This window comes from Neofelis nebulosa, chromosome 15 (assembly GCF_028018385.1).
Source record: "Neofelis nebulosa isolate mNeoNeb1 chromosome 15, mNeoNeb1.pri, whole genome shotgun sequence".
NCBI lineage: Eukaryota > Metazoa > Chordata > Mammalia > Carnivora > Felidae > Neofelis > Neofelis nebulosa.
Genome location: NC_080796.1, coordinates 60,594,181 through 60,618,085, shown reverse-complemented (window position 1 = coordinate 60,618,085; position 23,905 = coordinate 60,594,181). Strand labels below are relative to the sequence as shown.

Here is a 23,905-nt window from a genome sequence, read left to right as displayed (position 1 = left end):
TAATTTTGAGCACCGATGCAGAAGCCGACTACCATATGAAACTAATGTTGCATTATGAAATTATGGCTTTAAAGTAACTTGATCTGCCCATCTTCCCATGCAGGCTTCTCCACGCTGTCCCTGGCGGACCAGATGAGCCTTCTGCAGAGTGCTTGGATGGAAATTTTGATCCTTGGTGTCGTATACCGATCTCTTTCATTTGAGGATGAACTTGTCTATGCAGATGATTATATAATGGATGAAGACCAGTCCAAATTAGCAGGCCTTCTTGACCTAAATAATGCTATCCTGCAGCTGGTAAAGAAATACAAGAGCATGAAGCTGGAGAAAGAAGAATTTGTCACCCTCAAAGCGATAGCTCTTGCTAATTCAGGTTGGCATATTGACATAGTCATTGTTACATTTTTTAATATTGCAGTTTTACCCTTCCCTCAACTTCTTCAGGGATTTGCTAAACCCAGTTGTAAATTCTGTATGAGACAGCAAAATTATAGTCATTACAGCTTTCTAGTGAAAAGTTAGATACAGGAAAAATCAACTTGAATTATTTTTATTATATTTACTTACTAAAAGCGGTGAAACTTTTGGCACCTAATGAATTTCCTAACTGGTAGTGTAAATGGCCACTCTCAGGACAAAATTACCTCCATTGTCTTGTAGGCACAAGTGAAAATACCTATGAATTATGGATACACAGAAACCTTTTCTCCCCCTCAAAAATGCACATTTTGCAATTGGAAAAACATATTTGGTGTTGTTTTTAGCTTTGGTTATCAAAGAATCCTCTGTTTTCTTGTATTCTGGAGTTCTCTAGAAATCTAATTCTGCTGGAGTGTTTCTCTGAAAGGTACCACCTATGCAGTAAGGGTTAAGAATTATGGGAATAAATGGTCTTTACATTTGAACTGAAATGTACTAAAATAGCAACCTCTGATAAGTAAAAATCGTTGCTGCTTTGTTGTTTTTCCCTTTGTGCCTCTCCTAATGCTTTATTGTGGTCTTAAGTCTCTGTTAGCATTTGCATAAAGTTCAGGATAGATCCCTCCTTAATGACGTGCCGATCATTAGATACCTGCATGTCAATAACATGCTCTGATGCTATGTACCATTGACAGTCACACCGTGCCCCTCCATCTGCTTTTGTTTTGACCCTATCTTTGAACTTTATCTTGGTTGCTGGCCAGTAGTTTTCCCTTTAATTACAAGAAGGAAACTGTCAATAAAATCTGTTAAATGGGATGCAATGAGTGGCTTGAATGGGCGGACGGCTATTTGTTCAAATTCTGCAGCATTCAAGGTATTGACAGTTTGTTTTCTGGGGCCATATGTGACGATCAATCTCAGGCTGGGCTCAGCCGCGCTGAAAAATGAAAAACCAGATTGCTTTTGCTTACTTGTGGATGACGACTTTGTGATTTGGCGCGGTCCTAGTGAGATGAGACCTTCTGCCCAAATTGCCCCCATGAGAGCCGGGGACGCGTGACTGTTTTTAGAAATAATTTTTAATTGATTTTGTAATTAACAGTTCATCTACAATATTGATGCATGCATCCTTGGACTGATAGGAGGGAAATTGTTTTCAACAATGAAGTTGTACTTTCCTATTTGTCTTCATAATGGAGTTTAGCATTGCGTACTTTTAATCGCGAATGTAGCCCCTTGCTTACCACACCATTCACCTCTTTTTTTTTTCCTACTCCCCTGTGAAACTGTAAAATATGATTCTTTATGACAAGTGGCACTGTTGATGCAAACTCTCAGATACCCCCTGTCTGCTTCTCTAGAAGAGAGTCAAAGTGGGAGACGGGAGAGAAAATTTTCCAAGAACACGTTAGTTTGCATGGACTTCACATTATAACATCTCTCATAATTAGGTGAAAGATTTCACAGCAGTGCTTTGGGGAAGAATTTGTGTTTGGTAGTCATACAGTGATTCTAATTTAAAACATATACTTGGTTAATTATTTTTAAAATACAGTGGGTATGTTTTATATCTTTTATATTACCTACTGCTTTTTAAAATTGTTAACTAATGAATGCTAAAACTTTATCAAAATTGTTAAAATCTTATAATTTTAGATGCTAGATATATACTTTCTGGCCTGAATTAATTAGGAGCAGCATTTCTGTCTGTTGTTTAGAAGTGTAATCATTAATGTTTTGATATGTAAATATTCGAATCTCACAGACTCTGCTGTTGGGAGGAGGAAGTGACCTACTTTAGAGCCATGACTGGTGATTATAAAGTCTTTAAAGAGCTCGTTAGTTTGCTTTTCCTGTTTAAAGCCAGACGTAGTGAACAGGCCCTCTCTCTTTTTCTCTTGTACTGTTAGTGAGTTACACTCACGCCAAAAATTTGGCCTTGTCACAGAGTTTTTCTGCAAGTGATTGTAACTTATTTGTTAGCTTCTCAATACCAAGAAAATTAACTGAACCAGAGTCCATGAAAAGGAGTAAAGATTAAGTACTTTAAGGACTATGTTGATGTGTAAATTGTGCCACCTCTCTTGGGTTGTATGGATATGGCCCTTCCCTCATGCATGCATCCCATGCGCCCCACCATTTTAGCGTGGGATAAACCACTCAGAATATCTTTTTTTTTAAATTGTTTTAGTGTTTCTTTATTTTTTTTGAGAGAGAGAGAGAGAGAGAGAAAGAGAGCACGTGCACGCGCATGCGCATGAGTGGGGGAAGGGCAGAGAGAGAGAGAGAGAGAGAGAGAGAGAGAGGGAGAGAGAGAGAGGGAGAGGGAGGGAGACACAGAATCCAAAGCAGGCTCCAGGCTCCGAGCTGTCAGCACAGAGCCTGACGCAGGGCTCGAACTCCTGAACCATGAGATCATGACCTGGGCCGAAGTCAGATGCTTAACTGACTGAAACACCCAGGCGCCCCAGAAAAGAATTTTTTTTCTCACACTGTCAATATGATGCTACTTTATTCCATTTTTTGGCCAGTATTTGGTTGACAGCAAAAAAGTTGTAGATTCAGTTTTGCTTAGATCCAGCTTAAAAACACATCAGTATGAAAAATGTTTTAATACTTTTCATAGACACCCTAAAAAGCTCATAGATTTTCTTTTAGTATTTAGAAATTTCAGATTAACATCAGTGAGCTTTGGTGCACCAAAAAAAAAAAAATCTGTTTTAGTGTTAGTTATTTAGATATCTTAGCGTCCCCTCTATGGCTATAGGTGTTAACAACCCTTGTCTTGTTAATCTAAATTTCAGCTTATTTTAAATATCTGTCTTTATTCAATAATTACAAATATTGCACTTACGCTTGGGAAACAGGGAATCGTCTTCTTGATCAAGGCTGTCATATATTTTTGTAGCTCTGTTTCTGGCATGTGTGAATTCAGGAATTCTTACAGCACCAAAAACATCATCAGAAGTACTTTCCCTATCTTGAGGTATATGGCCAAAAAATAAAACCCAATATATTATGAACTAATGTTGTAATTCTCACATTCAAAATTTGAAAACCCTAAATAATTGTTCCTATTATTTTTGAAGGTAAAAAACTCACAGTTTCTTAAACTCTAAAGTTTCCTACTTTTGAGTGCCCATGACCTCTTTGCTGATTACCGCATCCCTAATATACCTCTGTGCGATCAAATTTAAAAAGGAAAATCTGGGCCCCAATTTTAACATTGTTATTGCTAGGCCCCAGTTCTCTCATCCATACACCAAGAAGTTAGTCTGATCTCTAGAATCCTTTCCATTTGGGGAATGTTATGATTCTGTAATTAATATTATGTATTTAGTGGAAAATTTAGTGAAACATTACCACACACATTTTGGGTAAGATTACACCATGTGATTCTATTCTCTCTGTTTGGTTCTATTGATTCTTATGTCTAAGAATTTGTTTGACCCTATTCTCACTGTCCCCATGAAAATGTACTCATTTTTATGTAACAGAAGACTAAAGCAGCTTAAGAGGAAGAATAAACTTTTAGTCTGGTCATTCTCTTTTCCTCAGATCACAAGTGACTCCTTCATAGCTGCCCCTCATACCTCAAGTCACCCGGCCCTGCCCCCAACCTGGAGCCCTGTGAGCCCAGCCCATTCGAGAATGAACAGAATCATGGTGCCTGGGTAGCTGAGTCGGTAGAGTGTCCAAGTCTTGATTTCAGCTCAGGTCACGATCCCAGGGTCATGGGATCAAGCTCCAGGTTGGGCTCTGCACAGAGCATGGAGCCTGCTTAAGATTTTCTCTCTCTCTGTCCCTCTGCCCCCTCCCCGACTCCTCTCTCTCTCTCTCTCAAAATAAAAAAAAAAAAAAAAGAAAAAGAAAAAGAGAACTGAAAAAAATAAAAGAATAAACAGAATCTACAGGCTTAATGCTGAGTTTTTATTTCTATACCATACTTCTAGAATAATAGCATCTGTTAATATAAAACAGTGAGTAATATTTTGGTCATCAGTTTCAAATCCTAAGTAATTATAACCACATCCAGATAGTATTTTGTCCATGAGAACAAATGTTTGATGTGTAGAATTGTGATATAATTTCAAGGGATAGAAAGTTTATGATGACTGTAGGAGACCGGAATGAGGGCCATACTTAATCACGATATTTGGATCCTCATAAATTTGACCAAGTGTTTCTCAGTCTTTTTCCATTATCACTGCCTTGGGGTAGCCTTTTTAGATATGTTTTTCTTAATAAGTCCCCAGTGAAATATTAACATTACAAATATGTTACGTATCTGTTTGTGTACTGTATATATATGCATTTTACCTTTTAAAAGGATTTTTTTCACCACTTCCAAATTCCAAATTTTGCTTCCTTTGAGAATGCATGCTTTAGTCACATAACTTTTCTTGTCTGTAAAATGAGGTAGGTGAATTAAATAATGTCTCATATCTCCTAACTGGCCTAAAATTTTTATGTCAGTTACTTTTAAGTGAGAGCAGTGAGTTTGGTCATATATTTTTGTGTGTGTGTGTAGGTGCAGAATTTGTAATATAGAAATATTAACATCTTCATGAATCTGAACAATTAGTGTAAAAGTGAAAAAAACCCTTTGTATCTCCTGGGCCCTTAGACATAATTTTATTCAAATTTTGACTACATTTGGTGATTTGACATTTTAGATATTGACCAAGAGATTATCCTTTTTAAAGAATCTTTCAGTAGACTTTTTTTTTTTTTTTTTTTGCTTTTACTGGGGAATCTCATTTGATTTCCACAACATGCCTGTGAGGTAAACCTGTCCAATGTCATTTTACAGGTAACTGAAGCGAGCTGATAAAGACGTGTGGCCGCCATGAGACAGAGGGCTGGGCCCTCTGTCCCTTGCTATCAATAAGCTATTTCTAGTCCACAAATAAGTATATAGCACGTCTTTAAAAGGGTCAGTGCAGAAGATTAGCAATTGCAATTTCACATCCGCCAACCTAAATTAGTACTTTCAATGTAGTTTAGAATTTTGCACTCACTTTATCTTGCTGTCTTCTTGGAATTACAAGAGTATAAAACCACCCTTGAAAGTGACGAAAAAAAGAATTGGAGACAAAATTTTTACTGCATTTATAGCATTTTATAAGAAGTTAGTAATGGTGGGTCTTTTGTGACAGATAGATATTTATTCTTAACTTTTACCCAGACCAAACTGTAATTAATACTCTCCTCAAAATCAAAATTATGATTTTACATCTCCTAGTCTACTTTTCTTTGACTTTTGTTCAGATCTGCCATCACTGTTTGGTTTATTTTAATTTTGATTTTTCTATTGTTGATTCATTTTTGAGAGAGAGAGAGTAAGTGTGCCACTCAAGTGGGGGAGGGACAGTTAGAGAGGGGGACAGAGGATCCAAAGCAGCTATGTGCTGACAGCAGAGAGCATTGACAACGCAGGGCTCAAACTCATGGACCATGAGATCATGACGTGAGCCAAAGTCTGAGACTTAAGCAACTGAGCCACCCAGGCACCCCTAATTTTGTTTAAGATGATATATTTGATTTGAAGCGGGTGGTGGATTTATTCGGCGTAAACTTTCATACATATTAGAACTTCATACATATTATGATATTTCAAATTTTTATGTGAAAAGTAAAATTGGGTTTTTAAGTGTTTCTTATCATATTTAGTGATCACTATGCCCTGACGTGGTGTGAGAAATATTTGCGGCAAGTGTCTCTGTGCTTCCGACTGGGTAATAAGCACATAAACACTCTGCAATTGCTCTCCTTCTAGGGAATGACATAATATAACTTTATTTTCATTTACAGGTCTTAAGATAATGACGAATCCCTTACAAAAAGGTAATTAGCGTGGTGCAGATTGTTTATGATACTGTGGAATGTTGAAATATTTACCACCCAAGTTGCTATCAACATTCACTTATGGAGTATAATTGTCTTATCGCTTCTAGTAAAACAAGTTAGAAAGCTCCTGGATAAGTAGATACCGAAGGGAGACAGAAGGCCTTAAGTACTTGTAGGGAAATAGAACAGGCCTAGCAGGGAAATCTGACCGTGCAAGGTAAATAGAATAATGGTAACAATAATTTGGGATTTATGAAAAGGAAACCTGGAGGAACTATGGACTATGGATCTGTACTTTAACATTTGATATAAATGCAGGAGAAGAGTGATTTGTGTGGCCTGTATAAACATCAAAGTCTGGCTCAATGGAGCAAGAAATGAGGAAAACAGCTATCCCAAAAAATACATATGTCTCAGTGGAAAGCTTTAAAATCAATTCTGTTCTTCTCATTATAGTTAAGCACAAAATAAGAATTGCTATTGCTATTTCCAGCATTAGAATTATAACCTTTCTGCATTAGGAAAGACCTAAAAAGTTTTTTGGTCTAACCTCCTCCTTTGTGTGTGAACAGCTTTCTTGGCATATCTGCCAAATGTCTCTACAATCTTGCTCAGAATATTGCCTAATTCACTAGTTTCTAGAAGGGACCATTCCATCAGAAGTTTCTCACTGTCCCTATCTCTGTCTCTTTTGTACCATTTTAATGTAAAATAAAACACAGAATTTAACACACACACACACACACACACACAACCATATGTATAATTTAATGGGTGTTTTATTTTTTTATATTAAAATTTTTTTATGTTTATTCATCTGAGACAGGGACAGATCATGAGTGGGGGAGGGGCAGAGAGAGAGGGAGACACAGAATCTGAAACGGGTTCCAGGCTCTGAGCTGTCAGCACAGAGCCCGACTCGGGGCTCGAACTCACAGACTGTGAGATCATGACCTGAGCCGAAGTTGGTCGCTCAACCGACTGAGCCACCCAGGTGCCTTTTTTTTTTTTTTTTAATTTTTATGGGTGTTTTAGTTTTCTATGGCTGCTCTAACAAATCACTGTAAGTTGGTGACTTCACACAATACATACTTATTCTCTTTCTGTTCTGGAGATCAGAAGGCCATAATCACGTTCACTAGGTTAAAACAAGATGTAGACAGAGCAGCAATCCTTCTGGAGGCTCTAGGGGAGGACCTGTTTCCTTGCTTTTTTCATCTTCTAGCGTGACATTCCTTGCATTGCTTGACACATGGCACCTTCCTCCATCTGCAAAGCCAGCAGCATAGCATCATGAGTCAGTGGTAACATTGCCTCCTTCCGTTGCCTCTCTTTTATAAAGACACGTTTGATTTCATTGACGATCTTCCTGGATAATCTAGAATAATCTCCCATGGCCGATCCTTACTGGCAGCTGCAAAGTCTCCTTTGCCGTATCAGGTACCATTCAGGTTCCCATGATGGGCTATCTGGATATCTTGGGGGTCATTGTGCAGTCCGTCATGGTGGCTGTATGAGCAAAGACACAAAACTGTGCAAGATATCCCAGAAAACCCTCCATGTGTTTCATCCTCGTGTCACCCCCCTCCTTTCTCACAAAAGTAACCACTATCCTGTCCTGTTTTATCACTTCCTCACCTTTCATTATAGCTTGATTGCTAAATGTGTATCCTCAGACATTATAGTCTAGTCTTGCCCATTTCAAAACAAATTTTTTTAATGGATTTTTTTTAACTCTCTTTTAGTCTAAAAGTTCATCTTTCATTTTCTTACAGTTTTTCTGTTGAAGAAGCCAGGGCATATGACTTGCAGAGTTTCCCACAGTCAGGGCTTTACAGATTGCACACTTCAGGTGCAGTTCACTGTTTCTCTGCCCTTTGCATTTGTGCAAATTGGCGGCTGGATCCAGAGACTTAACCAGGCTCGGGAGCAATCCCTGTGGCACCTGTAGGAGGTGTGCTGCTCATTTGAGAGGCACATAATGTCTGGTTGTCTCAATGGGATGATAGCAGCTGCTGATGCTCTTTGCCTAAATCTGTTTGTCACTGAGGGTTGAAAAATGATGATTTATAATTTTTTCATCTCTTGTTTTCTTTCAACCATTGGGATACTTACATAAAGTGACGCTTTTGTTCATCTCTTATCTGATTACCAATGATACGGTTTACATAGGAGCTTGATTCTTTCCTGTCATTCACCAGTTTTCAAAACAAAGAATTGATGGCCTGTCTTTTTCAAATACCATTATAACCAAATGTATTTAAACATACTCAGTGGATTTTAATCAATTGCGATTATAATCCTTTTGGAAGCTCAAATTGCCCTCTTTTGGGTCAGCAGGAATCTCTTCAGATTGGCTTCTGGAATCTTTCTGAATGATTTAGTAATTGTAGTTAGTGTCTTTTCTATCTAGCTTAAGATGTTCTGTTCTTACCTTAAACATTTCCCAGCTGATGCCTGGAATCTAATTACAATCTGGGTGTTAGGTTGCTCATTATTCGTTTCTCCATTTCCCGGCTTGGCCATCCTTCCTAGGTCTCTTCAGTGGACAGAGCTAGGAACACACACAATTCTGATCTCCTGTGTGTGTGTGTGTGTGTGTGTGTGTCTTGGGGATACCTTGTCACTTAGTTTTGTTTGTTGTCTGTGGGTTTTTAGTTTGGCCATTTAGTTCTATTTTTTTTTATGTGCAGATTTGAAGAGATTAAAAAATTTTGCTGCCACCACTGCCATCTTCCTAGAATCCTGCCTACCGATTTTTAATTAAAAGTTTATGATTGGCATCACTTTTGGAAATTTAGGATCAAGTGTCATTGCTAATCAAGAGCCAGTTTGCATTGTTATCAACAAATGTCCCTCAATTTCCAGCTGATTGCAACCACGAGAGTCACTGTTAGACATATATTGCATATAAAACTTTTGACATCAAATTATCTTTTAGAAAACAGACCTTTGCTCACTTCTTTTTCCATCATGTTGTGCTTCATTCATTTAGTGATCAGAGAGTCTCATTGGCTCACCTTTCATTTCCCCTATTCATGTAGGCAATTTACAAACACTAAAGAAATCAACACTTGGGTTCCACAGAAAAAAGGTTACTCTGAGTGTTGATTTATATTAGGTACTAGACTTTGCTCTGAATATGCTTTCCCTATTTTTAATATTCATTTCCACCCTCAAAATATGATTTGGAACCATTGAGAAAGTATTGCCAAGAAAATATTGTCTTCAAGACAGCTCCCAGATAGGATTTGAACATTCTGGAGTAGCTATGCCCATGCCCACAATAGTTAAAATTTTTACCATAGAGAAAGGCAGTATTTTATTCCAGGTGAAATACAAAAATAAAATCTTCTTCTGCAATGGCTCTGAGTCTCACTGAATTTTGCAGCTGTAGGTGTGAGGATACTTAGCTCTCTTCCCAAAGTAAATGGTCTCAGCTAGACATGTTCCTTTAGGATCTCACTTCACAGAGTAAAATATTGGCACTTAATGAGAGGGTTCTATTTTATTACTAAGTGCTGATATTTAATATATGGGTGACAATGTATGTATCATTTGAATGTTTGTTATCTTTTGAAATCTGGATTCTTTTAGCAGTATGGTTTTATAGTTCAACAACCCTGGCTTGTCCATAGAAGCACCTAGATGTTTAAAACCACCGAAGATGCCTTGGATCTAGCTCCAATATTCTGATAATAGGCCTGGGCTTGGGCCCAGACATCCTCGTTTTCTTAACCATTGACCCAGTGTTTTTAATGTACAGCCTCACCCTATCTAGTTAGTTCATAAGCCTATGATTCCCTTTATTAAAGTTTGCTGCTTTTCATTAGCACAAATACTGGGGCTGTTTCCTTTAAAATATAAAGTTAAAAAGAAACCAGCACTAACAACCAACGCTAAATAATTCCATAAATTAATGCCAGTTCTATTGAGCCTGGCATAAATGTATAAATGTAGCCAAAAGAACAAAACAGATTAAAGCCACAGAGCCAGAACTTGAACTAGGATCCCTAATGGAGATTAATATTTTCTTCAGCAGTCTGCCAGCTGAATCATGGTCTAATTAAATAGTTCAGATTTAGTGAGTTTGCATTTAAAGTATTAGCAGATCCGAGAATGGGTAAAGCTAGAATGAGTTAGAATCTTTTCTGTAAATGGGAAGTTAAATTATCATAGTAATTTGATTAAATCATTTTTAAATCTCTCAAGCTAAATCACAGCCTTTAAAGAATAGTTTGAAGTCTTAATTGCTGTTTGTGAGCATATCTCTCTGCTATTTGTTCTCGCCTCATTTCCTGTGACATCCTATAATATATCTCCTGCTGGGCAAGAATAGTGGGGGAGGCAAGGCTTGGGGCGGGGGCTGAAGTGACTGCAGCTCACTTCCGGCTTTTAGAGCTCTGCCATGGAGAAGGACATTTAGATACTTAGGAACAGGACCAAAGAATGGAAGTTGTAGACAGATTTGGGAAGATCTGAAGAGGACACTTCTAATAATCGGTTCTGTCCCTTGTAAACTAGAATGCTCTACATACATCTAGAAGTGTCTTCATTAAAAATGTTGTAGAGAAGGTTCTTGGTGAAGATGGCAAGTTGAATATCATGAACTCGGGGGATAATTATAACTCACTTTTTAAAAAAAGGAAATGCCATGTGCAGCGTCACGCATTCTGGCAGCATAATGTGATTCAAAGAAACCTGAGTCAAGCCGAACTGTGACACTACCAATACCACATGACTTACAGGCAGCTGGGAGATGAAATAAGGCAGTGTCACCCCAGACAGGTCCTTAATATGTGGTGTATTTCTCATATTTATTCTGCTTTTTTTTGGTCCGATGGGACAAGTTATTTCGGATTAGTTTTGTCTGTGAGGATGCAATTCCTCTCTTCCCCACCCATTTATTCCCATTTTCACGCAGAGTGCTTTGAGTTCCGGGACAGATTGAGTAGGTCCCACCTTATCTCCCTTCCCTTATGTGCAAGGTCTTTTTTCTTTCCTTCTTTCTTTCTTTCTCTCTCTCTCTCTCTCTCTCTTTTTTTTTTTTGGTGTGCTTTTTTGTTTGTTTTTGTTTTGTGCCTGGACACTCACCGTTAGCATGTGTCCGTGCCTACCATTTTCCCTTCAGACAGCATTTAAGAGTAAAAATAGAAAACAAATAGCCCATGTTGTCATCTGCATGACGGTTTTTCCCTCACTAACGTTACCAACCGTTAGACATCTTTGACAATTACGTGTGCTGTTGCTATGAGAAGGCACATAGGAAGTGGATGGGATTGTCATTTCTGAAAGGGTCCAGAGTGAAGAGAAGCCTAGCTAGCAACTATCCATAGGGAAAGGCTAGGTTAAGTACCGAGGAATGCCCTGGGTTCCACTCCACCACCAGCAACATTAACCACGTGGGAGAGTTCCTTCTCTTGGCTCAAACAGGCAGGCAGGAGTTGAGTCTTGAGCGGGGAAACACCAATAAGCCTCTCTGTCCCAGATCATTCAAAACTCTTTTAGAGAAGCGTGTTATTAACCACCTAATGTGAATAGTGGTCAGTTTACCAACGATGTGATGAAACAGTTTAAAACTGACAGGGTAACAGAAAAAAACAACAAAATATAAACGAGTTTTTAAAACATGTTCCTGGTTACAGCTACCAACGTTTTAATTACTTTGCCATATTTTTTTTTTATCATATGTTTTTAGCCACTTGGTTGTAAATTACATTTCCTCTCTCTTTTGTGTGCGTGTGACCTGTTATTTGAATTATATGAAAGATTAGGCTAACTACATATATCTTAGAGCTCTGCATTCTCAGAGAACGAGAATTATTAAACGTGAAGAATCCCCCAAAGACTCCATTATGTGTAATTAACAGATAAACTGTCATCAGAATCAATAAAACGTGCTAAATGATTCAAACTTGTATATAATTAAGTGTCTGTTTTAGAGCTACAGCAGTAACTTTTCTTTTTCCTCGCATCTCACATTTCTCAAAAGAATAATTGTGGCAACCCTGTTAACCCTTTCCTTGCCTGATTGAATTAGATTTTTAAATTAGTCACTTAAAGTTCACCTTCACAAATGTGAAAAATATTTCAGAACTCATTAATCTAAAGACTTCATTTGTTTTTCACTAGAAGCAGGCTGTGGAAAGATGCTTTAAAGAACTGTTAATAGGACACTGAAAATCTTAAACGGACAAGCAATTTACTGTCATTTCTGCATATTCGACGACTGAACATGGTGTCAGATTCAGTGTATTTACATGCTGTTCTTAAAACCTTGCTCCTCTACTTTTTTCTTTTTTTTTTACTTTTGGGAAATATGGGCTTTTTGAGGGCAAGGTCATAATTTTAGACAATTTTACCTCCACAGGTAAACTATAATTTAATATAATTTTAATTTAATATAATTTAAAATATTTAAATTTAATATAATATAAAATAAATTTATATACAAATACATAAAATATAATATAATATAATATAATATAATATAATATAAAATAAAATATAAATTTAATATAATATAAAATTATAATACTTTTAACAGATGACCTTTGATAATTGTTGAATGAGTGAATAAGTACATGGATGAGATAATGAATAAAGTAACCAAAATTGTAATCTCTTAAAAGAAATTCTTCTCTGCTCAGTTTTAGGAGAAAACACACACACACACACACACACACACACACACTTTTAAATAATGGATTTTTTGCAGTAATTTCCATGTTCTCGATCCATACTGGTAATAATCTACAGTAGGGAAATCTAGGGAAAAAATAGAGATTTTTGAAATGTAAACTTCTCTGAGAAAATCACAGGTTAGAATTTAGAGTCGTTCAAGAATAATATTTAAGGGCGCCTGGGTGGCTCAGTCAGTTGATTGTCTGACGTCGGCTCAGGTCACTATCTCGCGATCCGTGAGTTTGAGCCCCGCATCGGGCTCTGTGCTGACGGCTGAGAGCCTGGAGCCTCCTTCAGATTCTATGTCTCCCTCTCTCTCTGCCCCTCCCCTGCTCATGCTCTCTCTGTCAAAAATAAATAAATAAACATTAAAAAATTTTTTTTTTTTAAATTTAACTTCCATAACTGTAATCTACACATCGGTTGGGGGTTTTTTCCTCACTATTATTGATATTGCTGCTCTGTGTTTTGCTTTGTTGTGCAGACTCCATGCACATAGAAGACGTCGAAGCTGTTCAGAAGCTTCAGGATGTGTTACACGAGGCCCTGCAGGATTATGAGGCCGGCCAGCATGTGGAGGACCCGCGCAGGGCCGGCAAGATGCTGATGACCCTGCCGCTCCTGAGGCAGACCTCCACCAAGGCCGTGCAGCACTTCTACAACATCAAACTAGAAGGCAAAGTCCCCATGCACAAACTGTTTTTGGAAATGCTGGAGGCCAAGGTCTGACTAAAAGCTTCCTGGGCCTTCCTATTCTGCACGCCGAAAAAGGGAAAATAAACCCAAGAGTGATGTCGAAGAAACTTAGAGTTTAGTTAACAACATCAAAAATCAACGGACTGCACTGATAATTTAGCAGCAAGACTATGAAGCAGCTTTCAGATTCCTCCGTATCTTCCCGATGAGTTGCTTTCTACCTTATCTCCTCTCCTTTCTCCCTTTCATCTCTCATTTCTTTTGCTCTTTTTTTTCTCCTTCCCTTATTCCTCCTTTCCCTTATCTCTTAGCTTTCTTCATTACTGATTCCCGCTTGCCTTCATTTCCTTCCTTCTGTCCTTCCTTCCTCCTCCTCCTCTCTTTTCCTCTCTTCCTTCCTCCTTCTCCTTCTCTTTTCTCATCCTTCCCCTTTCTCCTAAATTTCACATATGTCTAGTTGTAAGGAAATTGTCCCTTTCCTTTCCTTTCCTTTCCTTTCCTTTCCTTTCCTTTCCTTTCCTTTCCTTTCCTTTCCTTTCCTTTCCTTTCCTTTCCTTTCCTTCCTTTCCTTTCCTTTCCTTTCCTTTCCTTTCCTTTCCTTTCCTTTCCTTTCCTTTCCTTTCCCTTCCCTTCCTTTCCCTTCCTTCCTTCCTTCCTTCCTTCCTTCCTTCCTTCCTTCCTTCCTTCATTCCTTCCTTCCTTCCTTCCTTCTGCTGCTGAACTTCTAAAAGAGGTCTCTAACTGAAGAGAGATGGAAGGCAGCCCTGCCAAAGGATGGAAATCCATAATATGGATGCCAGTGAGCTTGTTGTGAACCATAACGTCCCCAGTGACTAAGGAATCAAAGAGAGAGAACCAACGTACCTAAAAGTACAGTGCGACACCAACAAATTGACTGAGTGCAGTATTAGCTTTCACGGGAGCAGCCTCTAATTAGACAACTTAAGCGACGTTGCATCGGCTGCTTCTTATCATTGCTTTTCCATCTAGATCAGTTACAGCCATTTGATTCCTTAATTGTTTTTTCAAGTCTTCCAGGTATTTGTTAGTTTAGCTACTATGTAACTTTTTCAGGGAATAGTTTAAGCTTTATTCATTCATGCAATACTAAAGAGAAATAAGAATACTGCAATTTTGTGCTGGCTTTGAACAATTATGAACAATAATGAAGGACAAATGAATCCTGAAGGAAGATTTTTAAAAATGTTTTGTTTCTTCTTACAAATGGAGATTTTTTTGTACCAGCTTTACCACTTTTCAGCCATTTATTAATATGGGAATTTAACTTACTCAAGCAATAGTTGAAGGGAAGGTGCATATTATCACGGATGCAATTTATGTTGTGTGCCAGTCTGGTCCCAAACATCAGTTTCTTAACACGAGCGCCAGTTTACCTAAATGTTCACTGACACAAAGGATTAGATTACACCTACAGTGACTCCAAGCAGTCACGTATCTTACGCACTGCACATGGAGAACAGATCCGTAGAATTATCAGGAGTGCGCCTCTCTACCCGGGAGGTACAGTTGCCATACGATTTCTAGCTGCCATGCTGGTTGGGAATGAGATACTGCCTGTTTGCAAAGTTACAGACCTTGTCTCAGAAGGAGCTGTGAGCCAGTATTCACTTAAGAGGCAATAAGGCAGATGCCAGAAATTGAGGAAAAAAAAAAAAAAAATCATCAAAGACAGCAGACGCCTGGCCAAATTCTAAAACCTAATCTTTATGAGTTTATTCATTTAGGAATGTTTGTTTAAATTAATCTGCAGTTTTTACCAAGAGCTAAGCCAATATATGTGCTTTTCAACCAGTATTGTCACAGCAAGGAAGTCAGTCAGGTTCCAGACTGTTAAGAGGTGTAATCTAATGAAGAAATCAATTAGATGCCCCCGAAATCTACAGTCGCTGAATAACCAATAAACAGTAACCTCCATCAAATGCTATACCAATGGACCAGTGTTACTAGCTGCTCCCTGTACTATGTGAACAGTCTTATTCTATGTACACAGATGTAATTAAAATTGTAATCCTAACAAACAAAAGAAATGTAGTTCAGCTTTTCAATGTTTCATGTTTGCTGTGCTTTTCTGAACTTTATGTTGCATTCGGAGACTGTCGTCTTGTTCTTCTTGTGGTGTTTGGATTCTTGTGGTGTGTGCTTTTAGACACAGGGTAGAATTAGAGACAATATTGGATGTACAATTCCTCAGGAGACTACAGTAGTATATTCTATTCCTTACCAGTAATAAGGTTCTTCCTAATAATAATTAAGAGATTGAAACTCCAAACAAGTACTCACTATGAACAGATACACATCAAATCATAATAATATTTTCAAAACAAGGAATAATTTCTCTAATGGTTTATTATAGAATACCAATGTATAGCTTAGAAATTAAAACTTTGACTATTTCAAGAATATAGATAAGTCTAATTTTTAAATGCTGTATATATGGCTTTCACTCCATCATCTCTCAGATGTTGTTATTAACTAGCTCTGTGTTGTTGCAAAACTTTTTGGTGCGGACACGTTTCCAAAACTATTGCTACTTTGTGTGCTTTAAACAAAATACCTTGGGTTGATGTTTCATCAGCCTAGTGCTAGGAATACTGTGTATCTATCATTAGCTATATGGGACTATATCGTAGATTGTGGTTTCTCAGTAGAGAAGTGACTGTAGTGTGACTCTAGATAAATCATCATTAGCAATTCATTCAGATGGTCAATAACTTGAAATTTATAGCTGTGATAGGAGTTCAGAAATTGGCACATCCCTTTAAAAATAACAACAGAAAATACAACTCCTGGGAACAAAAAGGTGCTGATTCTATAAGATTATTTATATATGTAAGTATTTAAAAAGATTATTTTCCAGAAAGTCGGTGCAGGGTTTAAGTTGCTACTATTCAACCACACTATATAGAAGTAAAATATATGCGATGTATACGTTGTTTTCACTGTATCACATTAAAGTACTTGGGCTTCAGAAGTCAGAGCCAACCAACTGAAAACAGGAGCTGGAGATGTGCGAAAGGAATGAGGTACAAATCTTAGTTTTCAGTTTAAGTGACTCTTGGCGTTTCCAAGAACAAGCATCTCACATGTAGGAGACACGACTTTAAAAGGCAGATCTAAAAGAACTGCGCGGGCTTTGGGGTCAATGCTCATCTTAAACCTCGCTCGAGGTAAGTTTGTTTCAAGTTTCAAGCAAGGCCATTTACTTAATGTGAAGTTTTGGAAAGGTATAAAAGAGTATGTTTTCACCATATGATTTGAACTTTCATTTCGCTTCTTTTAGGTTTGTTCTTATTTAAAGCAATATGATTGTGTGGCTACCTGTAGTTACACTTGTGTTTCAATCAGATCAGATTGTTGTATTTATTCCACTATTTTGCATTTAAATGATAACATAAAAGATATGAAATATTTAAAACTGCTATTTTTCTTATAGAAGAGAAAATGGGTGTTGGTGATTGTATTTTAATTATTTAAGCGTCTCTGTTTACCTGCCTAGGAAAACATTTTATGGCAGTCTTATGTGCAAAGATCGTAAAAGGACAAAAAATTTAAACTGCTTATCATAATCCAGGAGTTGCATTATAGCCAGTAGTAAAAAGAATAATAATAATAATAATAAAACCATGTCTATAGCTGTAGATGGGCTTCACATCTGTAAAGCAATCAATTGTATATTTTTGTGATGTGTACCATACTGTGTGCTCCAGCAAATGTCCATTTGTGTAAATGTATTTATTTTATATTGTATATATTGTTAAATGCAAAAAGGAGATATGATTCTGTAACTCCAATCAGTTCAGATGTGTAACTCAAATTATTATGCCTTTCAGGATGACAGTAGAGCAATATTAAACAAGCTTCCACTTTTGATTGCTCTTTGTATTGTGTTTCTTTTTTGTTCCCCCCACCAAAGAGCCAAATCAATAAACACTGCCCTTTGTTGCTTCCATTCAAAAAGGATCTCTGAGTACCTATTCCCTAAAAATAAAGTAGGAGTTTAAATAAGAGCTATATAAAGGCTTGTCAGAATGAATTCTAGGGTGCCGAGAGACATTTTGCATATTTAAGAGTATGCAAAGTGTCTCATGGCACATTAGAATTCATTCTGACAAGCCTTTATATAGCTCTCATTTAATCTTAAAGCATCTCCACATCATCCTGCATTACTCAAAATCATCGCCTCTATGTCAATGTCATAACAGAAAACTTTCTCCCTATTTTAAGATCATATTAAAACCTGCTAGAGATACCTATTATTTCCCTCCATCCACAATTAAATCATGTGCTTGCACGCAGCTCGTCGGCGAGCTGCAGGCTCTCCGGAGCAGCCGCGGAGTCGCTGGCCAGATTTCCTGAATGGGAAATCAACAGAGACCTTGCAGATCCGTGTGCGCGAGGAGAGGGAGCTGTCTCCGAATTCAAGAGGGTTAAAGGCACTGCTGACAGCAAACGGCCTCCCCTTGCTTTCGTTCCCCCGGAGAGGTCGCGGCCCTTGTTGCCCTGGGTCAAGCTGCACGTCCACAGGACCCTCCTGGAGCCGTCACCGAGGTGCTGATATGTGCTTTCTTGGCTTCTCTGCCCATCTTGCGTTTTGTCGTTGTGTTTGGCCACCGTATTTCTCACCTTTCAGAGGTGGCCGGTTCTCTCGCGCCAGCTGATGACACAAAGGCCACCGAACGCAATCCGATTTAAGGGCATGAGATTACCTAAATCACCAAGATACCCTAGCTAGCAGCATCACTCACGGGTCTCTTCCTCTTTCAATGTCCTTTGAGTGGCAATAGCGCGACAGAGACTCTGAGGTGTTTTAGTTTTCATATTTGCAAAGTATTCGGGGGGACCTGACACCATGCGAGGGACAAGCCCAACAGGAAGAAGCCGCCTGTGATCTTTCAGTGAGGTCCTCATTTAAACACATGTAAGTCGCAGGCGAATGCTTTTAAGAAAAATGTCAGACTTCTCTTGCTGGTTTTTGGAATTCTGAATTATTACGGAGTCACTTTTCTGGTACTGACGTAGTTATCAGAGATGCCTCAGGTGTAAAAGAAAATAAAATAGGATTTTGACATTTTAACATGTTTATTTCTTGATATACAAACAGTGAATACCTCTGACAAACGGCTTGCGTATTTGTGTCAAGGGATTGCTTTTCTTTTCACCTGTTGTTTGTAAGTCACTTTTGGCTTTAAACTAGTGATTCCCAAACATGGCCACATATTGGAATCACCTGAAGAGCGTTCAGAATTCCTGACATCCTCCACCCACAGAAGTTAGGGGATTAATTGTGGCCCGGGCTTCTGAACAGTTAAAAAATCATCTCCGGGTGATTCAAATGGGCAGATGTGAAATCATATGAAGAAAACGTAAATTGTTACACGTTCCTCAAAGAGGCCAGGGAGATCCTAAAAAAAATAAAAACTTCTCGCACATTGGCTCTGAACTTTTGTGAGGGTTTTAGACTTTTTTTTTTTTTTTTAATATCATGACTAAAGGATTAATCCTTGTTTTTAATCACAAAGCCAATGAGATGCATTTGGATTGCTTCAGCCACCACCTCCCCTCAACGTCCCCCTCACACACTGCCTGGTCGTCTCTTCCCATCCATCCTTCCCCAGACACATGGGGGACACGTTCTATTTGATGACTCCCACTCCACATCTTTTATATGGTCATGTCCCATATAAAAGCAGAAATGTGCCTGGATGGCCCAGTTGGTTAACCATATAAAAGCAGAAATACCTGCTCCAAAGCTTATGCAGAATATCTCACAATCCCCTTTAAGGAAAAAAAAAAATCCTGCTCATTTGACCTTTCCATGTGCTTTCAAGTGAATTTAGGTGTGGTTTAAATACCTGTTTTTCCCTACTTAAAAAAAAAAAAAAAAAAAAACAAGCAAAATTAGAACAAAATTCATTTCTCACAATGACCTGTCTTACCTACGTTTTCCAAGCTTCAGATTTAGGTAAGCAAGAGGTAGAAATGGTAACGGAAATAAGAGTCTTTCACTCTCGGGCCTGTGCAAAAACTTTAGGTACATTTTGCTTTTTGCCAACTTTCATTTGCGATTAATCTGTAAAACAAAAGAGGTGTGTTTAAGTTTCTTGTTTCATCCACGATAGTTTATGAACTGAGTGGATTCTTCCGTAGTCCAATAGATACCGAAGTGGTGAAGTCAGGCTCTCAGGCCCTTTCGCATCCAGAAGTCTGGCTTCTCGGGCCCCTTGGTGGTGTGGAAAAAACAAAATGAAACAAGTAGCCTCAGATTGATTGCCCACCTCATCTTATTATGAAACAAAACAGAAAAGAAAAGAATTTCAAAATATAATCCCCCTTTCCCAGGAGTATTTATCTTGTTCTCCATGAAGTTAAAGGTCTGAAATAATGTGCCCATCAGGGGCTCAATGTTGCATGTCCATGACAGTTGGTCCAAGGGCTTGTTATGATGGTAATGACCTCCTGAAACGTGAGCTTGGATCGCAACAATACTATTGCTACCAGCTCACCCGCTGGGAGAAATATTTTATTATTGTCAAATGTCCTCCATAGAGATTTGTTTTGCCTGTTCCTGTTTAAATTAAATTCAAAGCCGAACTGCATTACTATTTCTCTGGAGTATATTTGAGATAAACAACTAGTCTCAAAATTTAGGATTCCTGGCTAGTTCAAATTTGTTTATTAGCAGAAAAATTACAATAGGTGACACCATAGCTGCAGGAATGTTATGATTGCAGCCTCACAAGAGATTTACATACCAAGTCCATGACCTAAAAAAAAAGAGAGAGACAGAGACAGAGAACTCCCTCTTCATTACAGATGCCAGCCAGATTAATAATTAACTATTCCATCAATTGGACAACCTTAAAAAAAGAAAAGATGTCCCAATGTACTAATGCATTGCCGTAACATGCCACAGAATTTTGGCCATGAGAAAATTTGCCCCAAGTAGGAAGTGTTTTAAATTTAAAGTCATAAATCAAGAGTGCGTGTAAAAATATTTTTAAACAGCAGCCAAGTATAAATAGCACAGAAGCCCAAAGCATGAATTAAAATGCTCTTTGAGCATAGTATACTTTTTCCAGCATTATTTTTTAAAAAAGAATTAAATGTCCTAGAATATACGGAATTACTTGGATCATTGGGCCACAGGCCCTGTAATGCAGCTTTGGCAAAGGATTCTGCAACAGTGAAGCTTCAGTCAATACACATTTTGTCACGTGCAGTCAAATTAAAATGGGACCTTACTCCACCAAAAAAAAAAAAATGCCCGTTACCTTTGTGACAACATCCCGGAGGCCCATGTGTTCCATAATGGCCTGAACTCTGGAGAGCTGCTTTTGGGAAATGCAAATAAGCTGCTGAGAGGGGTGACTAAGGACCTAACAGGAAAACATTTCAGACTATTCAGACTAGCGGGAGCATTAAATCACAGTATTCACACTCCAGTCCCATCCGCCATGCTCAGCCGAATTTCACAGTTTTGTTGGGAAGTGAGGAACCGTCTGCTATTAAAGAAATAACAGCACTAACGTCAGAAGAGCAGTTTCTAAAATGAGGTCTAGGGCTATATGCAACGATTGGCTTTTTTTCCTTATAGACATTGGTTTCATGTCATTACAAATGAAAAATACTAAACATTAATGCAAAAAAAAAGAGAAAGAAAGAAAGAAAGAAAGAAAGAAAGAAAGAAAGAAAGAAAGAAAGAAAGAAACCCCTCCAGATCCTTTTGTATTAATCTGTTTGAGATTCGTTATCTCCACTAGACTTGTATTTTGCCTTGGTCTTCTTCCTTTAGTGAACAAAATGAATTGATAAGCCCTAAAGTATCAACTCTTTGCTTACAAGTCAAAACAGATATATAGCCTGTATTTCTAAGGACATGTATGGAAAAACATCCCTTCCTCCACAGAAATAAATATGTAGTTGAGAATAATCTCCAGGCTGGATAAGAAATAAACTGATGTTTAGATATGATGATGTTTTTACACATAAGGAATTCTATACCACGTGACTTCCTTGTTGTTCTGATTTAGTAAGATTGGGTTGTGCTGAATGAAGTAGATGGGAAAACAATGAAGAGAAGCAACGTGTCTTACTAGTTTCATGCTTGGACTTTGAGTCAGTAGTACATGGGTTCAAATTCCAGCTCTGTCACAAACCAGCTATGTCAACATGGTGCTCAACTCTATTCAACTTCAGTAAATGGGGATATAGATACTATCAAGACATCGTTATTTGAATTTGGGTAATTTAAGAAAATATCTTGTACCTAAGTAAAAAAAAAAAAGTTCATTATGGTGAAAAACAAATTTTTCCCCCAACAGAGACTAGGTAAGATTCCAGGATAATCTAATTGAGACTGGGAGAAAACGTCATTAAGATGGGGAGGGGAGCAGTGGGGGGAGGTGTAGGTATTTCAGATCCAGATGTATATAGTATCTGCTTTGGAGAGTTAGTCTTGAGTGGGCAACACTGAAGTAGTTCAAAGTCGGCGTCAGTGTGGCTCTGCACATACAGGTCTGCCTGGAAAGCAGTCATGGACCTAACTATGTGCTGGCACCATGCTGGTTCTTTTAATGCATTATAAAATTTAATATTTCCAGCGGCTTAATGGGGTAAGTACTGCTATCTCCAACTCATACATGAAACAGAGCGGGCTTCAAGAAGTTAAATAACTTGTACAAGGGCCATCTAGTTAGTACAGAGTCTAACTAAATTTGAATCCAATTCATCTAAATCCTGAGACTAGCATCTTAAAACATTAACTCTGTATTTAACAATTTCTCAAAATTGAATAATAGTATATCTTTTTTTCTTATTTGGACATATGGGACACAAGGTTGGATCAATCCTACTGCTTTCATGAAAGAATATTATATTCATCCTCTGGCATCAAGTTCATTCCCTTCCCCCACCATAAAGCTCTTTATGATTCCTTGGAAAATACGAAATGTTGATCTGTGTGTATAAGAATTTTTATTTACAGAAATTGTGCTGTGTTGACTATCGAATGCTGTTTCTTACTTTTACTCTGCACTAGGTTTTTAAGACTTATCCATGTTTGGGGAGAAAATCTGCTGCATAGTAAACCATATCGCATTTTATCTGTTCTCTTTGTGATGAATGATAAGGTTGCTTTCAATTCCTTAATACAATCAATAATGCAATGAACATCTTGGGGTGTTTTTCCTTATAGACCAATGTAATTATTTTTCTAAGTTATATGCCCGGGAGGGGGTTACTGAGTTATTGACCATTTATATGTTTATTTTCACTACCGAAATTATTCTACAGAATTAGAGCAGTTTGAACTCCCAGCAGCACGGTGTTTGAATTTTATTTTCCTTCAGCAGCACGTGATACTATTTTGCTCTTAAATTTTTACTAATTTGATTATTTAAAAACTAACATAGTATTGGTTTGACTTAAACTTCTCTGAACATCTTATTCTTGTGCTAGATCAGGCTTTCTTTTCTGCGAAGCCTATTTATAATCTGTATATAAAGAGCAAACTCTTTTGTCTGTTGGGTTCTTATCACTTTCTTGTTCATTTGCAGGAGTTCTTTGTATATTCTAGATATTGATCCCTGTCAGTTTCGGGTTTTGTGAATGCCTTCTAGTCAGTCATGCATCTAGTAACTTTGGCCTTTGTCTTTGTTCACTAGAAATTATTAATTTTGATAAAGTCATACTCATCAGTTTCTTCATGTCTTCAGAGTTAAAAATATATGTTTCTAGTGTTTTTGCAATTACTTCTATAATACAAATTTCACATTTAGGTCTTTTATAATCCACCTCGGATATTTTTAATGTGATGTAAGTTTTTCCTTGTTCCCTACCAACTTTGTTTTTCCCTACCAATGTATAATGTCACATCTATATTATACCAAATTACCGTATATAGAAAAGTCCATTCCTTGATTTTTTTAAGTTTCTTTTTCTTTCTTTCTTTCTTTCTTTCTTTCTTTCTTTCTTTCTTTCTTTCTTTCTTTCTTTCTTTCTATTTATTTATTTGAAAGAAACAGAGACAGTGCAAGTGGGGAAGGGACAGAGAGAGAGGGAGAGAGAGAATCCAAAGCAAGCTCTGCACTGTCAGCACAGAGCCCAATGCGGGGCTCAAACTCGCCAACTGTGAGATCATGACCTGAGCTGACACCAAGAGCTGGATGCTTAACGAAATGAGTCACCCAGGTGACCCTCTTCATTTTTGTTGTTGTTGTTGTTCTTCTTCTTC

At 37.8% G+C, this 23,905-nt stretch overlaps 1 protein-coding gene across 20 annotated transcripts in view; it reads left to right on the top strand.

Annotated features, from left to right (window-relative positions):
- ESRRG (estrogen related receptor gamma) overlaps positions 1-17,544 on the top strand; it is a 630,244-nt gene extending 612,700 nt beyond the window's left edge. For all 20 annotated transcript variants that reach the window (XM_058701235.1, XM_058701223.1, XM_058701230.1 and 17 more), the window contains 2 exons: positions 104-373; positions 13,442-17,544. In XM_058701235.1, the coding sequence (XP_058557218.1) occupies positions 104-373; positions 13,442-13,686 (515 nt within the window). In that variant the 3' untranslated portion in view covers positions 13,687-17,544. The remainder of the gene's footprint in view (positions 1-103; positions 374-13,441) is intronic.
- Positions 17,545-23,905: the final 6,361 nt, after the last annotated feature.